The 18921-nt window shown below is 41.7% G+C and overlaps 2 protein-coding genes across 7 annotated transcripts in view; one reads left to right on the top strand and one right to left on the bottom strand.

Annotated features, from left to right (window-relative positions):
* Positions 1 to 18921, bottom strand: part of LOC143904062 (uncharacterized) — a 404129-nt gene that overhangs the window by 168598 nt on the left and 216610 nt on the right. The window contains exon 5 of one of the 3 annotated variants that reach the window (XM_077418295.1): positions 6242 to 6279. The exons of the other annotated variants lie outside the window; for them this stretch is intronic. Coding sequence (XP_077274421.1) covers positions 6242 to 6279 — 38 coding nt within the window. The remainder of the gene's footprint in view (positions 1 to 6241; positions 6280 to 18921) is intronic. 3 annotated transcript variants of the gene reach the window in all.
* LOC143904053 (uncharacterized) overlaps positions 1 to 18921 on the top strand; it is a 325508-nt gene that overhangs the window by 187758 nt on the left and 118829 nt on the right. The window lies entirely within an intron of this gene.

Below are 18921 nucleotides of genomic sequence, written 5' to 3'. Positions count from 1 at the left end.
ACAGCCTCATTAGCACGATGTGCGATTAATAGCTGATATAGATAATTAAATCCGAACTAGTATTTCATTATATCTCTCGTGCATGTCGCGTGCGTCTCCCTATGATGACGAGTTCAATATGAGGAAATCGAGGGAAGAAAAACTGTATTTATACAACCGCGCGTTATCGATGACACGCGCGAATGAGACGAGGATTCTTTTTACCGATACGTCGGAATTAAATCTCGGGGAGAGATTTTTTTTATCTACTCGCGACGGTAATCGCGGCACGTATCACGACATTATGACGCGCTCCATGTGTGTCGAAGCGTCTATGAACGTGACTGACCATCATGCGCTTGCACCTGCAGTCTGCAGTTGTACGCGTCACTCTGCTGTCGAGTGGTACGTGCGCGCTCGCCCAATGCGCGGGGCGTAAAATCGCTACTGAAGCTTGAAACGCGCGCGACAGCGCAATGTATACAATGAATAATCAAAATCCTAGGGCCGGATAATATGTGATAAAATTGCAACTTTCGCAGAGTGAAAAGGAGATACTCGTGAAATAATTTTTTTCTTCGAGGAATTACGAATTGAGATACAAATTCAAAGCAGATTTCGATCCTATTTAGAGAAAAATAGAAAATTTTTATGCGCGCGTGATTGTTTTTGTCCAAACTTTATATTATATATATATATATATATATATATATATATTTTAAATAATATATTAAATAAATGATATATTAAATAATGTGACAGAGAGAGAAGAGAAGAAACACTTTCTCTCTCGTTTTCTCTGCGTACGCGTATATAAAGCCTGATCTACAATGTGTTCTTTGCTTTCTGTTTTCTGCTCTTACCTCTTTGCGACTATCTCGTATTTCGCAATTCCGCCGCGTAATGCGATGTTTTTTGTTCTCTGTCGCCGAAGATAAAAATTGACGAACTTCAGAAGAGACAAGAAACGTCACGTTACGCGACGGAATTGCGAAATGCGAGATAGTCGCAAAGAGGTAAGAGCAGAAAACAGGAAGCAAAGAACACATTGTAGATCAGGCTTAACAATCCAATTCTAGTACATAAGAAATTTCTTATGATATTGCTTACAAACGTATAACATTGAATATATCCTTTTGTATCTCTATCGAAGAGCAACATGTTGGATTTCCGAAGCCAAAGTGAAACATCCACTGCAGATAGAGCGCATGCATTTCCCTTGATAAATTTGAAAAAATCAGGGCGAAAATAATCACGGAAGCCAGACTTGACAAACACAAGCGGGGATATAGCGTTTCATTATCCGGCAACAATGATATAGCGAAGAATGCCAAAGAAAAGGACCATCGTGATTTCTCCATCGATGGCGACCTTCATCCAGTCTTCCGCGTCCTCGTCTTTACTTATTATGATCCCGCGTCATTTTTCTCCGAAGCCGAACCCCTTTCCACCCCTTCGCCACCCAATATTCCGGATATTATATGAACCGCGACGGCCGATCATCTTTCTCCCTTTTTCTCGCTCTTTCTCGTCCGGTTATTACGAAACTCGCTTTCAGCGGAAGGTGAAGGACGGCAAGAGGAAGGAAGGCGAGGTGGAAGAAGGCGGTGGAAAACGTCGGACGTGTGCCCGCGAGGCATTGTCATTTTCATCGGCTCGCAGCTTTCCCGCGCTTTTCCTTCTCCTATCCCGCCGTTCCTTGCTGCCGCCCGCGCCGTCTCCTTCCATTGCCGCACGAAAAGCCAGCGGCAATGAAAATACGTTGCTCTTTATTCGCCGCAAAAGCGTACGCCGGTCGTTCGTCTGGATGTTTTGGTTGTTCGATATGTCAGTGGACAGGGTCGCGCACCGAGATGATCGCAGATCCGACTGAATCAGACCCTTTGTTGAAAATTAAAATGTAAAATAATATTCATCCGCGCCGTATCGTAACGCAGATAATTTTATATGCGTTGTTATTCAGTCAAACTGAAAAGCCAAATTTATTAATATTAGTAATGATTTCGTATGGTGATATTAATTAGCGTCTAGTTTGAGATGTAATTCAATTTCGAGCCCATATTGTTATACGTATCCGGCCTGATGACGTGCTATTTTTCTTGGAGAAAGCTAAATGTTTATGAAACAAATAATATTAAATTTTTTTATAATACTCTGACCGAATTAATATCTCGTATTATTCACGTGTGTTGAATGTTATCTTTTTTATTACAATTTTGTATTTCTCCAAATTTTAATTAATTTTCTTTTGAATATGTTAAATTTATTTCTCTCTTGTCCGAACAAAATGTTCTGGGAATTAATAGCGTAGTTGTAACGGTATCACATTGGCATGGAAATGGAATGATGGCTTATCCCGCATTTTCAATTTCGCAAATTAATTCAATCTCGCAAGTATTCACGCATCTCGTGTTATTCAGCGGGACGAATTATTAACGGCGAGAACCCCGGAGTGCGGCTTAACTTAGTGATTGTACGACGAAATAAGCGTCGAATTTCCAATCGAGAGTTCGCTCAAAGAAGAACGGGCAGGTTCACAAAGTTAGCGAAATTTCATAAAGACGAGATGTTAACTTTTCCGCGGGATTTTACAGTCCCGTCGTGGTCACATCGCCGTAATACGTATTTCGTCGAGAGTCTTTTCGACAGCGGTTTACGACTAACGAACGATTCTTCGCTATAGAAAGGAAAGTGTCTCGTCAGCGTCGGTCTGAAAAGACGAGGAAAAGCTTGGCGGGGAGGCTTCGCTGTTGGGAAAATTACGCTGCGGGATTTTGCGTGCGGCGAAAGGAGACAGACTGCTGTAATTTGTTTTCGGTCTCCTTTGGCCGTTTCTCCTTTCTCCTTTTTTCTTTCTTGCATGCATTTTCAACGACCGGGAGGAGAATAAGTCCCCCCCCTCCCCGAACTGTGGATGAATCTTCAAGAAGTCCCATTGATTAATATTTTCCACGATTGCAATTACGTTCAATTTTTGAATATATGCGTTGCACGATAATTAAACCCGCAACTTCTTTGTGAGGAAGGAAGGAAAAAAGGAAGAGAGAGAGAGAGAGAGAGAGAGAGAGAGAGAGAGAGAGAGAGAGAGAGAAAATACGTGTTATTATCGAGACCCCTTAGTATTCTTACTATTTTTGACAACTGCGTGTTTCACTAAAATATCACGCAATCATGTCTTGAGACTTCGCATAGAAAAATTATTACTACTCTAATTTTATAGCTTGTTTACTTAATTTGGACCTTTTCATACACGTATAAAGACTCAGACTCTGGGAGAGAATTTCAAGAAAGTTATCTCTGTATCAAATTTATTAAATTCTTTTACTTGCCTTAGCATTGATACAATTTCATTTCATTTCAAAATTGTCTAGATTGCATAATTTTTTTCGCAACGTGAATATGTCTCGCGTAAACCACGACGCGTACATCATCTGATTGTCGCTTATGTCTTATAAATTAATCCGCACGTTCAACCTATCTCTATCAACCGCAAATACCATGCGACGATATTCATGGGATTATGGGTGGTTCCCAGTCACGCTAAAGACCGAATAAAGTGTCTTCGGAAGTCGTACACTTTAATGAATTACTTTTCGCTTCCGGCTCGGTGCAGGAGGTAGTTCCGTAAAGAATACGGCGGCTCCCTCGCGGCTACCTCGCAGCTTTTCGAAGTCCATCGCCCGTCTCCTTGGAAATTAGTTCGAGCATCGCAGGAAGAGCCGCGCACGGCTGAGGAGAGTAGTTAACCAGAGGTGAACCAACGCGAACTAAACTCGCACATAATGACGGCAGATTGAAAAAGTTTCCTCGGTCGGCCGTCGGCGCCAGGTATTTTCTTTCTCGCCAGCGGCGAGTCGCGGCTTATCCAGCTTAAACGAAAGTGGGATACGCGTGATTATGGTCTCTATTATTGAAAGAAACGAGCCCGGAGGACGGAGGCACGGGGCATATGGCGGTCGACGCCGACTCGTAAACTACACGCGACTCATGCGATGTCCGGCAGATTAAGAAACGAAATCATGAACGACAATTCATACGCGTGCGTGCGTACGCAATACACGCGACTCGTACCAGGAAATAATCTTAAGCGAGTATATATAGGGTGTTGCAGGATCACCCCGACTTCTTACAACTATAAGTAAATAGTAAATAATAGTTTCTACGGTAAATTCAAACTGCGTTATTTTTTAATAAAAAACTTTATCGGGATTAATTATCTGTCGCGAGGTTTTAATTTTGCAGGGATAAAGACTTTGAGTATTAAGTCTCTTAGTCTGCTTCGTAGTGATTAAGCTTGAAAGAGTGTCAGATTATTTCCCCGACACTTTTTACATTGTCATCGGTGGTGACGATTAGCGCGGCGTGATTGTCCGCGAATATACCACGCACAGGAGTGGAATCCGTGAGTGCGGTAATTGGTATACTCGTTTACTACGCTTATCTCTGTACTTAGCGCGGGACTGGCGATACGGACAATTCATTTCTACGCAAATGAAAGTAAGGTATTAGGGTCGTATTTCTCATGGAATGTACTACGGTTCGCATGCTAATTCGACTTTCTCGCGCAGTGAATTTAGAGTCGCGCGGACGTGCGGCGATACGCTAACAGATTCGGCGATTAGACCCGAACACCGACGACCGCACGCGACCTCAGTCGCACGATAGTCATTTAATTCACCTCTTTTTTAACGAAAGTAGCCTGAACGTAAATTGGAATAACCGCGAAAGAGAGAGAGAGAGAGAGAGAGAGAGAGAGAGAGAGAGAGAGAGCAGGATAAGCGGTAACGTTAGATCAACTTTAATTAATGACGGGATTCGATCTGTAACTAAATATTTTGAATACGTTATTCACTCGAAACTTTAATATATAGCTTTTCATTATATATTTATAGCTAAATCTAACATATATCCCGCATATTCGATTTTTCGTAAATAGATATTACATATTTATACACACGTATCATGTTGAAGACTAATGAAGCGAGGCGAAGAGGCGAGAAGTTAATTACAAGCTCTCCTCTTTCTCGTCATTATTTTTCACGTGCACGGATTCATCCGGTGACGACGAATCGACGGCAAATAACAGAGAGCAACCGTGAAGCAAAGGGGAAGGTGTAAAAAAGTGGAAAGGGACGAGAGAAGGTATACCGCGGCAAAAGTAAAGCCCTTCGGCAAGATATACAGATGGTCGAGCGCGGCAGCAAGAAGAGAGATGAAGAGCGTGAAAGAGCTTTTCTTACCCCGAACTCGCGTTTCCTCCTGGAAATCACCTTTAGGAGCCAATCGAGCCATTCAGGGTAAACCCGTGGACCACCGATTACGGATTTATTTATCGGTCCTATTGTCCTCTTCCCCTCATTCTCTCTCTGTCTCTCGGCATGCCCGCCGTCGATCTCATGTCGGAGAACCTTTCTTTTCCATCCGCGACATATTACCCTTCACCTTCGGCCGGTCTTACGATGCCTTTCTATCCGCGTCGGTTTTCGAGTCTCAGGCAATTTGTCAATTCCTGGCGTCTCGGCGTTATCTTAAATCAATGTTGCCTTTCCGACGGAAAACTCGCGCACGGTTAGCACTGCGGCGAAGATTTCCCGCTCGTTGATGGTCTCGCAGAATTATTCTCCGCGGAAATTTCGCGCGCGGGTATGTGTTGTTCGAAGTTCGACGTATGAAGCACGTGTACGTGTAAAATGGTATAAGTTAAAATATTTCCGGAATTATTGGTAGTATAAAAAAAAAAAGAAAAAACAGAAAAAACTGATCAGGTCATTTAATTGCAGCGCCACTCGATAATGGAATTAATATTAATGGTCTTTGGAACAAATGTACATTACGGTGCCGCTTCAATATTCGCCGTATTATTGGCAACAATATCGGTATATAAAACGGCCGGCCAATAAATGCCGCGTGAATATAGCATGCGTATTTTGTTAAATCGCGTACGCGAATGAAGTCGTATTCCCATGTCGATTTAATGGCAATATCACGGGTTTCGTGAATGTTTAGTGTGAGCGATTTTCGGAAGCTCATCTTGATGTATTGTAATATCCGCGTTTTCGACGTGACCCCGCGACAATATGTACAAGGTCGAGTGCGTTCACCTTATTGTATTCAACTACGCAAGCGCGGATATGCATGGGAATCCCGCAGTTAACCGACTGCCGCAAGTAGTTACCATAGTTATCAGTTCGTCCAACCTGCGGCACGAACTTTTGTTTCATGCGATGCACGCGCTCGGAGTATTAAAACTGAAAAATACTACCTGCGGTTTTATTCCAAGATCTTCGCCATCTTCGTGTCCTATGAAAAGAAAATAATAGCGTTTTACACAAAAATAAACAACAATAAAAATAATTTGAAAAGAAACAGCCAAACGCGCGCGATTTATGCACGAATAATAGCTTTTATAGGATAAGGTAGTCCCTTAAATAAGGACTACCAAATTTTTTATTCTCTGTCTTTATAATTACGATATTTTTTCAAATCAGGTTTGTTAGAAAAAATCCTGCTTAATAAGATTTGTTATAATTTTCTAAAAAATATCTAACTAAAATAAAAGTCTTACCACTTTTTCTTAATATTTTTCTTTTTAAGTGATTTATTACTCATTATTCATTTTTACACTACGTCTAAAATTTCTTGAAAAGATGTATAATTTAAGAATGGCTTCTTTCATAATAATAATAATAATAAAAACCTAACAAACTCTGCCTGCAAGTCTCGTAATAAATATCTGGCCTATACTCGATTGAATGCTTCATTCTGAGACTTCTACGGCATGAAAGCCGAACTTCTCATACAGGAAGCAACGGGAAATGTACCTAATCGAAAAAAATTCTCTATATCCGGCATGCAATATAATCGCGCGTATACATCGATCGTACGGAAGTCAATTCGAAAATACGACTATGGTGGTGGCGCGTGTACGAATCGAGAAGCGCGGATAAGTCCGCTAAAATGACCAATGGCTTTTTTTCGGCGGAGTTTTACCTCCGCGCCGCGCCGTTGCGGAAAGCCGATTATTCGCAAAAACACGTCTCTACGGTATATATTTCTTCGCTTCCGCGACTCGGTGACCACAATGCGCACGAGCGACAGTAGGATGAACGAAAAAATGTTTCGCGCAAAGCGATCGCTCGACGTTTATTTCCGCGCATCCTCTGTTTCTAATCTCCTTGTATCCGCTTAATCATCGACCGCTTGACCGAGACTGCACCGAGGGTGATGGTCAGATCTATACAAGATCGCCTTAACGACATCGTTATATTGTGTCGAACTTCACAAGGAATCAACATACTGATGCATTACGGAAGGCGACAGAATCATCGATTTCAGTGAAGCTATAAAAACTTAACGTGCAGTCTGTTATATATATTTATAAATATATATAATTATTATATACATATGTATGTGTAATGTGTATGCATAAGTAAAATAATAAGAACTATATATAGATGTGTACAGTTTTTATTATTATGTATATGTAATACACATATAGATATACACACATATGCGTATGCATATATAAATATTTATATGTGCAATCGTATTTTACGAAAATCGCGATTTCGCAGTAATCCATATACCGCGCATTATACGTTAGGCTGGCGAATTTACGAGAATGAACAGTATCCACGTGATTTTACGAGAGGCGCGCATGAATGTAATACGATGCTTTTATTTCGCAACAGCGAGCGACGCGATAACGCCGGAAATTTATTTACGTTAGCTAGCGCGCGTTCGGTTTTGTACATTTTCACGGCGCGCATTGAGGATTCTGTAACCGTATATAGATTTTTTTCATTCCGCGCGTTGACAAAATATCTTCGCGTAATACGACAAATTTAACGCGTTGCCGAGGCAAGCGTGTCGACTGAATGTTAATATCACTCGCTGGCTGTTGTTCTCGCGTACGTCTTCTCGCGAGCGATTCACATAATCTTGTAACGTTGATCCCAGCTTAGTCGCGACATCGTGACCCGATGCCGACCGTAAATTTTTTGTCGGGAATTCACTATTGCGCGCTATTCACGGTCGGCTTAATTAGCGCCGTTACTACCCAAGAATAACAATGGCGGAAGACACCGGGAAAAAACTCCCGGACGGAACTTTCTTAATTATGCTAGCGTGCGTAGGGCTGTCGGATAAACTCGCCCTGTAACTCCCGCGGTTCCTCTATCCTACTTACACCCTTTCCTCCCCTCTCGTCCTTTTTCCTCATTCCATCGCCACCGTCGCCGACGACGTCTCTGTTCCGTTTCTCTCGTCTCACCTCGGCAAGCGATTCCACCACTACGTGACGTGCACGCTGAACGTCCGACATTCGTCGCTCGATATATACCCTTAGGAACCGCGTTCGCATCCCCCCTCGCACGCACCAGGACCTTCCGGTCCAGGACGCGCCCGCCTCTTCCTTTGAACCATTGTTTTATCTGCCTTCCCCTCTCTCCCTTCAGCCCTCCTTACCGCGATTGAGACCGCCGATCCAACCAATCCCTCCGTCCACATCGTGCTTATCTTTCCCCTACCTCTCCCACCGGACCGATATGGAAATAAAATCAATACCATTGTTTCGCGGTTTGCACCGTGAAATTGGGGTCGTATTTTATTTGTGCCATCAAGACACGCACGACGACGACGACGACGACGACGACGGTGCCACCCTCGCAGGCACTCCAGCAGGAGGGGTGTACACGCCCTGATTTATCGATCGGTGATACGCCGATCTTGTACTCTCTTTCTGTATTTTTCTCTACTCTTGCTTGCCATATTTCTTTACGCTCTTTTTTCACAACTCGAGTGATTTGCGGCTAAGCGCATTCCCAGATTGCGTGCACCGTATCACGGGAAGATATGACAGCGATGAGTTTGCCTAGAAGATGGCGTTAAACGGAAAGTTGGAAAATTTTAATCGGTTAAATATATCACCACAAATCTCGGAAAATAAAAAAAACTTGAATTTTGTTTTTCTTAAAATTATTTTTTAGTTACGTCCTATTCAACGTGACGTGACGCGAGAATTAAAGTGACTTAAGTTGTACGTTAAGGCAAAAATACAAACGCGACAGATGTAATTTACCAGATATTGATTGTGACAGCGATACTTCGCTGATTATTCAGTGAAGAACGTAAATTTGTATTGCACACGTGAAGCGAACGAAACGAAACGACTGTCAACATGAAAATGTGAAGAAATATTACGAGAACATAAAAAGACATGGGAAATGAGACGCACAATGCCATAAGAATTATAATCGCGTGGATAGAAGCCAAGCGTTTTGCGTCACTGACATCTACTTGAGCAGTGTCTATAGTCTGAATTATACCAACACGCGCGAGTAGGTCGAGATGTAGTCAAGTCGGCAGAATTGTATAAAAGTATTGTCGATTTGTCGGATATAACTATGAGGACAAATCGATAAAGCAGTTCTGCATACAACCAACATCTGGGATTCTGTCATTTAACTACAGATATAAACGGTAAATTTTCACGTACGGCATTTTTATATATCGCGCGTGTTTATCCCGAATAACATGAATATAATATTTAATACCAACGTGTCAGCATTAAGTTCGCAAAAATGTTTCTACCGTGCGAATAATTAATCCACCTTTAGCTCAACAGCTCACAGTTTGTCACGGTTTGCGTACATAAAACTTGTCCACATAAAAAAATCAGTATATATATTCTCAGATATATGTCATAAACAAATTGCACGAGGCAGCCCTCTCTCCCCCGTCGCGCCACATCGCTGTTTTATAACCGGTTTCGAGGCCCCGGCGGATGCTCCGAGGTATACACTTTGCGAAGAACCGGCTCCGGAATCGACGGTATCTTCCCCTAAATCGCGGTGGCGATGTCTCCTCCGGCGAAACGAGGCCCACTTGCACGTATACATGCGCGTTTCGCGGTGTGTATTAAAACAAAGAGGCAAAGAGAGGGACGCGAGCGCACTCCCTGAGGTGTCTGTACCTATTACATTACGTCAAACCCGACGCATCCATCATACAGTCGACGGCGTTCAGACGTTCAGACGTTTCCGGACGTGCGACACTCTTCTGTGTGGACGCGCGTGCACGTGGTGAGACATGACGATGTACACACGTATAGATATACATTCATATAGTGACGAGAACAGTCGGAACGTACATCAGGCACGCGCGCTCCCGCTCCAGAATATCCCGGGTTGTCTCTAGGGATGGCCGTGCGGCATCAGCCGCAAGACTGACATGACCTCCAGGATGACGCGTCGCCTTGACACTTTCAGAAATATGCGCGGGAAGATATCTTTCTTCTTCTCTCTGGCGATTTCGACCCGGATGTCGGGCGAAGCGACATTTGTTCCCCTTCTTCACGCCGTAAAAAAAAATATCGCAGTCCCATTTTGTTTCATATAAATGATGTGGCTCCGAGGATCCGATTTGACTTTACGACTTTTACGTTGCTCGGCGAAAAAATGTCTTTCAAAAGAGAGTATTTCATTTCGTTCGTGCTCTGTCTTAAATTTAACTTCTCAGTTTACATCTTATACATTTTCTTACTTGTTTAATACTCAAATTTAATAATAAAACAATTTAACAACATTTAGCAATATAATAATTTAACACCAATTACATAAATTTTGCACTTTGCGAATCAGAAGCCAAAATTCCAGTTCACACAGCAGATCATAAATAAGTGGATGACGTTTTGTAGCTTTCGTTTAATTGTGCTAACTTTAAAGAAACATATGTGCTCGCATTAATCAACACGCGTTTCTACGACGATAACAGATCGCACACAGGTTATTTTTTGGTCAGGCAATTAACTCACATGTGACAACGTCAGTCGGTGCTTGCAACGACTAACATGCTTTCGTCGCGATTAGCGTGGGAGACACGAGAGCGGTTTTACTATTTTCGGTACGTATTCCTTTGAGAAATGAATTATGGGCCCTTAATGGGCAAGGTGTCGGTAAATAATTTTAATTTGAGGTCCGCGAAAGATCTCCGTCACGCAGTGCATGATTTAAAACACGCGGTAAGAGAGATGAGGAGTCGGCGAGTTATGCACGGCGCCTTCGAAGATATTTTAATTGTGGGGAATTTACTATCGTCACGTGCGGAGCGATCTATGATGAACCTTTGATCTTCGAGGCGACTGAAACTCCCAATGAATGTTTCATGGATTCTTGAGACGAACTTTTGACAGTAAAAGTTTGATTAAGTGCCAACAAAAATCTCACCAGGTTTAAAACCGAAGCTCATAGACTTATGAATTTTTATATAAATTATTTTTACATTTTTTTACGATACTTTTTTTATTTTGTTACAATTCTAATTATGATTCTAATTAGGTATGATATTTCACATGCACACTTTTCGTTTAAGTAACGCTTACGCGCGTACAGTGGCTCCGTGGATTCTGGTTTTAGAAAAATTGCGCATGTAATGCTCGCGAATGCGTTCGATAGCTCGCTGAAAGCAAGACGTGAGTATTATCGGCGGAGCCCATAGTTCATTAATTAACGTTCGCCTCAGCGAAGCGCCTTGTCATTTTTTTTATCCGACATGCAGCAATGACGTAGTGACAAATAATGTCCTTTTTTCTTTACAAATGAGGCACGCCGTTGCTCTTTGGAGCATGACTTGTCGTTACCGGCGAGCGCTTCGAAACACTTCGATTAAAAATAAACTACGAGCGGCTCGTACGTGTCCTGACTATTTTCACAAAAGAGAAGATACGCGTTTCAGTCTTCTTTTTACTGCACTCTCTTTAATCTCGCGATTTCGCCGTACAAAATAAATAATCACGAAAGTTAAACGTTAAAACAGAAAGCACTTTGATAAATGTCGTAATAAGTGACATAATAAATCCTTCTTTGTTCGCGAGCGATTTTTTTTTTAGAGTTGACAGCGGATATTAGTGAAACGATACAACGTTATACATTTTTATGAGATTCACGCACATACAATTATTCTTCAATCTATTCTGCATTTAAGGTATTCCTTTCACGGAGGAGCGTATTTTGTAGGCGCTTAAGCAGGGCCTCAGCAAACTCTTGTATATTGCATTAAACTTATATAAAATCAAGTTATAATTGATTATTATGTTTAATTATAAGAAAAAAGTGAAAATATTATGTGTATTTAGAAATTTTTCATTTTTCGGCAAATTTTACTGTCAGAACAATATGGCAACGCTGCGCTTTTCAAGGCGCCGCGTGTAAAATGTGAAGTTGATAACAAAAGTGTCAATGTAAGTGTCACGTTCATTAATCAAAGAACATTGTGACATTTTCTTTTTTATCAAAGAGAGATTTTATATAATAATAATGAGTGATAAGAAACATAAAGTGAGGAGTAATGTAGACAAAAATAAGGGACAATTTGTGAAAATAAAAGTTGATAATAAACCGTACGTGATGAACTGAAGTGTGACATGAGCGCACAGCTTGTAGCGTTGCCAAATAATTCCTTGAAAGTCGCCATTAAAATATTCATCTATAAACCACATTTCAAGTCAACTTTTAACATAAATATTTTGTTTAAATATTCGGTGACTCAGTATTTTTATCGGCACTATCGAAAGTGTAGAGTTTAGCGAATATGTAGCGCAGTTAATATTTAATATTTTAACATATTTGATAAACAAATTATTACATTGAAATGTGGAAAATAGACTTTTTCGATAACGTCACATATAAAATATCTAATTTTTAAAGTCATAATTTTTCTTTATATGTTCGGTAATGTGGTTTAATTTTTTTCTGGCGTAAAGATATGCATTTTAATTTTCTCGTACCAAAAAATCAATTAATTGTTAAGACTTTGGTGTCATGAAAGGAATACCTTAAATAGCATGTTTATACCTTATTGATAGATTTAATCTGTCTTTTTTATTCTCTTAAACTGTAATTATAATACTTCATTTGCAATTAGTTATTTCAATAAGGAACTTAGAACAACAAGAAGGCAATATTTCAATAATGTTCACCCAGATAAATTTTCCGTATCTAAGAAAAAAAATCGCAACGTCACTATACATGACGAGACACCGTTCCGTCTAAATTCCCGTGGGAATTCTCGTGCAAGTTTCTGATTTCTCCGTGAAATAGGACAAGACAATTCGTATGATTTAGCTCGCGAGTTAATTACTGACGTAAGAGGCGGAAAGGAAAGAAAAAGATGGAGTGAATGGGATCCTCTTACGTCGGGCATTGCTCGTTTTCTTTGGAAGGATTATGGAGCAACAAGCGAGAAGCGATCCTTTGTTGCTCGTTGTAAGTCCGGCGAACGGGAGAGGGGTGTGATGAGGGCGGGCCACGTAAGGCTCATCGAAACTTGGCGAATATTTGGCCGCAAACTTCCTCCTCCACAGACTGCATATTGGTCCAGGGATGAGGGATTGTCGGCGAATGAGGCGGCAGAAATAGGAGCTTCACGAAAAGTCGGGACTCTATTCGGGCGAAGTTGCAACGGGCGTCATCGCTGCAATTTTATACGGCGTGAAGCAAAAGTTACCGTTATAATGCTGAGTTCTGTGGAAGAACAAAATGTAGTTCCAGATGCACAGCTTTCTTACATTTGTGCGTTTTAAAAGAATATTTTATTTATTGAAAGCGCATTTATAAATTTTAGGTTTGAACTTAAATTTTAACTAATTTTATTATCAAGAAAAGTATATGCTTCAAATTTACTTTTTATTTTTTTATATATCAAAGATAGGATAGAATATTTTCAGGGCGGTTGTGTGACAAATATTATGAGATTTCTGAAGATGTCATATTTAAATACGAGGTGATTTATTGCATTCAATATAATCGTAAAGCCACGTTTGCTAAGCGGCCGAGCTAAGCGAAAAATCTGGGATTTAAATCTTGTCTGAAAGCTGCTTTCGTGTTGGGGTATCGCGATTGGGGTAGAGTGCCTGTATATTCTCTATTGTACCAAAACTTAATTCCACCGTTGCTTTGTGTTCAAACGCGATTCTATGCGCACTAGAATTGTGGCGCGTGTACTCGCGTAGGACTCTTGAAAACTTGGCTTAATATTGCTTGAGTGACGAGGGATTAGAGATAGATGCGAGAGGCGGGAGGAGGGCAGCAGAGGAAAGGGGGGAAAGTCGGAAACTTGCACCGAGTCGGAGTTGTGTACTCACAGCGCGGATTGCTTACCACGTCGGAAATGTTACACGCAGACTGACGCGAGACTGTTCTTACACCATAATTCGTCCCCTCTTCGCCACGATTTGGTTATTGCTCCGCGCTATACAGATATACGCAACTGCAATCGAGCATTCCAATAGTTTAAGATCCTCGAATAGTCTCGGAGTCGCGGCTCTTGGAAAGTCTTGCAAAGATTTAGCTTGTCTGTAACAACCCAGCTCCTGATTCGAGTCTATTATTATCGGACAAATCTGATTTATTGAATAATTATTTTATTTATGGAGGAATTATTTTATGGAGGAGATAAGTAATCTATATCTCATGCTATAATAATCAGAGGAAGATTTATTTATGTTTTTACGTTAATTAAAAGTCAACGTGCCATCACTTTTCCGTGTTACACCAAGCATTAACATTTTCCAATCGGCCGTGGTGCGAAATTGCATGTTGAGCTTGCAGTTCTGCGCGAATTGTGCGCGAGATGATTTTTCTGTGGTCTGCGTGGGTTTTTAGATCCGCAGGCGATACGGCCGCGATCGATCGCTCGCGGCAGCGCGGTTGTAAACTGCGAACTTAGTGTCAACGTAACCCAAAGCTCCGTCCGGCGAGGAGGCACCTGTCAGGCACTACCCGTATATATATTAACGCCGGCGGGTGCGGTAGCAGCGGATGGCTCGGGGGGATCGGGGGTGGCTTTTGAAGTCGCATAGTTTCCTACACCGGCACGCAGACGTTGCGTGTCCAGAAGACTCGACGTTGCCGATCGTACGAGGCCCGACGGTGGTTAACGGCGTGCCCGTGTGTGCATGTGTACGTGCTCGCGTAACTATGCCCGGTTATCGTCACGTACGACATTATGGGAATAGTTTGCAAATTAAGATCGCGTATGCGGTAGACGGTAGCGATCGTAATATTCGCGACGGTCGCTCGATACTTTCGATACGCTCAAATCTCGAGTGACGCTAAGACTCCGCTGACGTGCCTCGTTTAATCTAACGAAACTTGCAATTTTCGTGGAAATCGTTGCAAATTATCGTGATTATGATAAGATCTGAAGATAAAGAAAGCAGAAATGAGGAAAGCAAAAACAAAACTGCGCACGTTCACTCTCTTATTGTTAGTCTTCATATTAATCGTTTTTCAGTTTATGTTTAACCAGTTTCCTCGAATTTCCTTGAGTTTTTCTCTAAGTTTCATCTGGTGTTGATTTTACTTGGTTGAGTTTTGATTTGTGGAAATAAGAGAGAATAAAGTAAGAAACGGTATTTACGGTTCTCTGAAGACATCTATCTTTAGTTACGTTTCTAAGAACTAGGGATAGACTGCTATAAACAAGCAGAAATAAAAGAGCCCTTGGAGTTACATACGATACACTTCATCCTATGTACTATGCTGTTGAGAAAAATTCCAAAATGAAAATAGATTAAGGAACTTTCGCGCGATTATTCCTTTAGCCGTAAAATCGACTTTCTTATTTTGCTTTATTTAGCCATTATTATCATTACCGATCTGTAATATAGATATATTTAAGGACCGTTGTAAACAGTAATTTTTTATTCATCTATTAAATTATATTTATAATAGTAATTATCCTTTTTTTTCCTCACAATAATTACATCTAATATGTATATTTAATTAATATTAACGTTTATGCGTTAAATTAATATTAATATTTAAATGAAATACGTCCAATAAAATTCTATTGATATTTACGCCCATAAATATACACGTATTTTCTAAAAGGAATTCAGCGATATATTTTGTTATTGCTTAAAATCATTGAAACATCGATATTTATGTGGTCCTTTATGATTCATTGAATTACACCTATGAGCTTAGTTTTACGTTTCAAATTAAAAAAAAAAATGATCAACGAGCGACGATAAGGCCGAGCTTTTCTTGCGCGGCGCAAATCACTTATTGTTAAAGGATAAGCTTCCTTTCGCTACCGGTTCCGCTGTCCGTCCGAGAGCGAGTTAAGTACCTGTCAGCCCCCATCTGGCTGCAACTACTCAGAAGCCGATGCGGCTGACCGCAACAACGTCTGTACCACTGCGGCTCACGGCAGCGTCGTATATCGTCTTCATCGTTGCAACGGTCAAGTAGAGTAGCTACCCAGTGCGATCCGTCCGGTCGACTAGCTCTCAAGGGATAGAACGAGCCTCTCGGCGGATAATTGCGTGAGGAACCCGAACGTCGGCTAGAGATAGTCGATGCGAAGAGAGGGATGTACGTCGGGTAGAAGAGGCGCATTATCGGCGATGTCCGTCTCGAGCCTCGGAGGTAGCCGGAAAAATCGTCGCGAGCAGGAGAGAAACATTTTCAAAGACGACATATTCTCCGCGTATAGAAGAGCGGATTTGAGGCTGCGTGCGACGCGCGGATAACAGGATATCGCCTTCTTTTCTTTTTTTTTCCTCCTGCTTTTTTTGGTGAAGAAGAGAAAATCGCGTCCTTCCAGAAAATTGATCTCAGTAAGCTGTATTTGACGAGAGTACAACGTTCATCGAGATCGAATCCGACGCGAATGGTCCTTTCGCGCATTGGATGATAGCATATTTCACAGAGTGCATTCGAGGAAAAGCGAAATACGTGCGCTTGCGGCGCGAATGCGGAAATGCTGTTTTACGCGACATATCCTGTAGCTATAGGACATCTTGTATAATGCATTCTCGCTGGACCATTTCGCTGAACTTAGCCGCCTTGGTCTCGCGAATGAAATTTAACATCGCGTTTGTCCGCCTGCTCGCAAATGGCGTGGCGCCGGTTAAGATTATCGGCGAGATACATCCCGTTATATACCCCGCGCACGTAAGTCTTCCGACATCTTTTATGGATAAATACATATTTCGCGTGCGTCCAATAATGGCGCGACGATATGGGGAGCTATAAAGCGCCCGATGCGCGAGATGGCGAGCCCGACGCGCGTGTACCACTTTTCCTCATCGTGAAAAAAATGACGGTCACGAGACTCGTGTCTTGACATTTTTATCGAGTCTCCCGGCCGGGGAGATATAAAGTACAGAAGGTGTAAAAGAGAAAGAAAGGAAGGGACGGTTACGAGAAATTGGTTGTGAAGAGCGAGATAGAAGGAATAACCGAACGCCGCGGGTTCCGGCTATTGCTGCATCTGCGCAGCTATTACCACGAGATATAGATGCACACAGGTTGAATACATTATTCTCGAGTTATATTTGTAATACAGACTACGGCGGACAAAGAGCACGATCGTTGAAAATCATAGAAAATCTTCCGTCACATGGCGGTGCCACAAAGCCGAAGTGACAATCAGAAGCGCATTTTGTCTGTAGGTACTGGCCGCGTTAAAAAATAACGAATATATATATATATAAGCTTTATCTTTTTACTTCAAAGTTTTTCTCTGGACGTACTTGGCGACGAGAAAAAGTAGTAGTTGATCCAGCAAAAAGCTAATAACGTTTTTCGTGAGAAATTTTTGCTTGGAAAGAAGTGATTTTATAATACCCGTCGTATATATCGTGTAACAATTCCACGTTGCTCGGACAATCGAAAATTAAATTGTGCGAAACCTAAATTACTAAATTCACACAATTCGCACGTAGACTGTAAATCGCGCGTATTTTTAACAGCGATATCCACACGTATATCAATCATTGAAACTTTTATCAAACGCGTTGAATGTTTCGTACGACGATTTAGAATGCTATTTTTCATCGAAACATTCTTTCGTGCGATGAAAAACGCATGTCCGAGGTTTGTGGATAAAGGAAAATTGCGCAGCGCGTATAAATTGCGTCGCGCCCGTCGTTCAATAATACTTCCAGTTCTCGTCGTAACTCGCTCGCGCCTTCGGGGAATATTTTTTCGTCTACGTCGTTTTCCGTGCCTGCTCCCGCTTTATCCCGAACTGCCGATAACCCGAAATTTTATGGCGAGATGCGCAAAGCGGCGCGACTAGCGGCTCCCCGAAGGTGCATCAGGGCTCTGTCTGACATTTTTAAGAAATTCCATCCCCGCTTCCACCACTTCCGCCCTCACCCATCCGTCGCCCGCCGTTTTTTCGCCGTCGCTCCGGGCTGACATTATGCTAACCAGTCTCCGACCCTCGATATTTCGAGCCGCTCGTCGCTCGCGTTGATCTACGAGCTCTACTCGTCTGCTCTCTTTCTCTCGCCCGTTTTCTCTTACGCTTTCTCTTTGCCACTTGTTAACGCTTACGAGACCAGAAGCTGCATCTCCCGGGACGAAACACCCTCGAACTGTCAAAATGTTACAAACCCGCTGCTCCCGAGGGAACCCGGGCGCGAGGGCTACCGGAACGATGGGAACGAGATTTCGTCCTTCCTCGGCGTGAGTTATCGTCCTCGGAACCGATACCGGCTGATAACCTTTTCTTATCCGGATTACAATCCGCCCGTGTGCCGCATGAATGGGATTTTGGATGAATCGAGTTAGAAACTTCCATCCCGGGAAGAAAGCAGTGGCTAGGGATAAAAGCAAAAGCTGCTTTTACGACGATCGAGAGAATTAATAAGCAAGTTCAAGCAGAAGGTGGCTCGATAAGCGAAGTATTAATATTAAATTCTATTTACCTTCCGGTTTATCCGTCTATAATGTAAGATTTAAAGCAAAAATATTAATTATAAACGATTTTTCAATTATTCTAAATTTTAAAAATATTATAATATATTCAACATAGATTAATATTCGACATCGCGCATTCGTAAATTTTCTGTTTTTATTTTTCGGTGATAAACTTGTTTTTTTTTTATAAAAAGAAACATTATAACTTTGATAACGTTCGTACACATCA

The sequence above is a fragment of the Temnothorax americanus genome, unplaced genomic scaffold (genome assembly GCF_048541705.1).
Source record: "Temnothorax americanus isolate GAGA-0224 unplaced genomic scaffold, ASM4854170v1 Scaffold5, whole genome shotgun sequence".
Lineage (NCBI taxonomy): Eukaryota > Metazoa > Arthropoda > Insecta > Hymenoptera > Formicidae > Temnothorax > Temnothorax americanus.
This window is presented reverse-complemented; position numbering and strand designations above follow the sequence as displayed.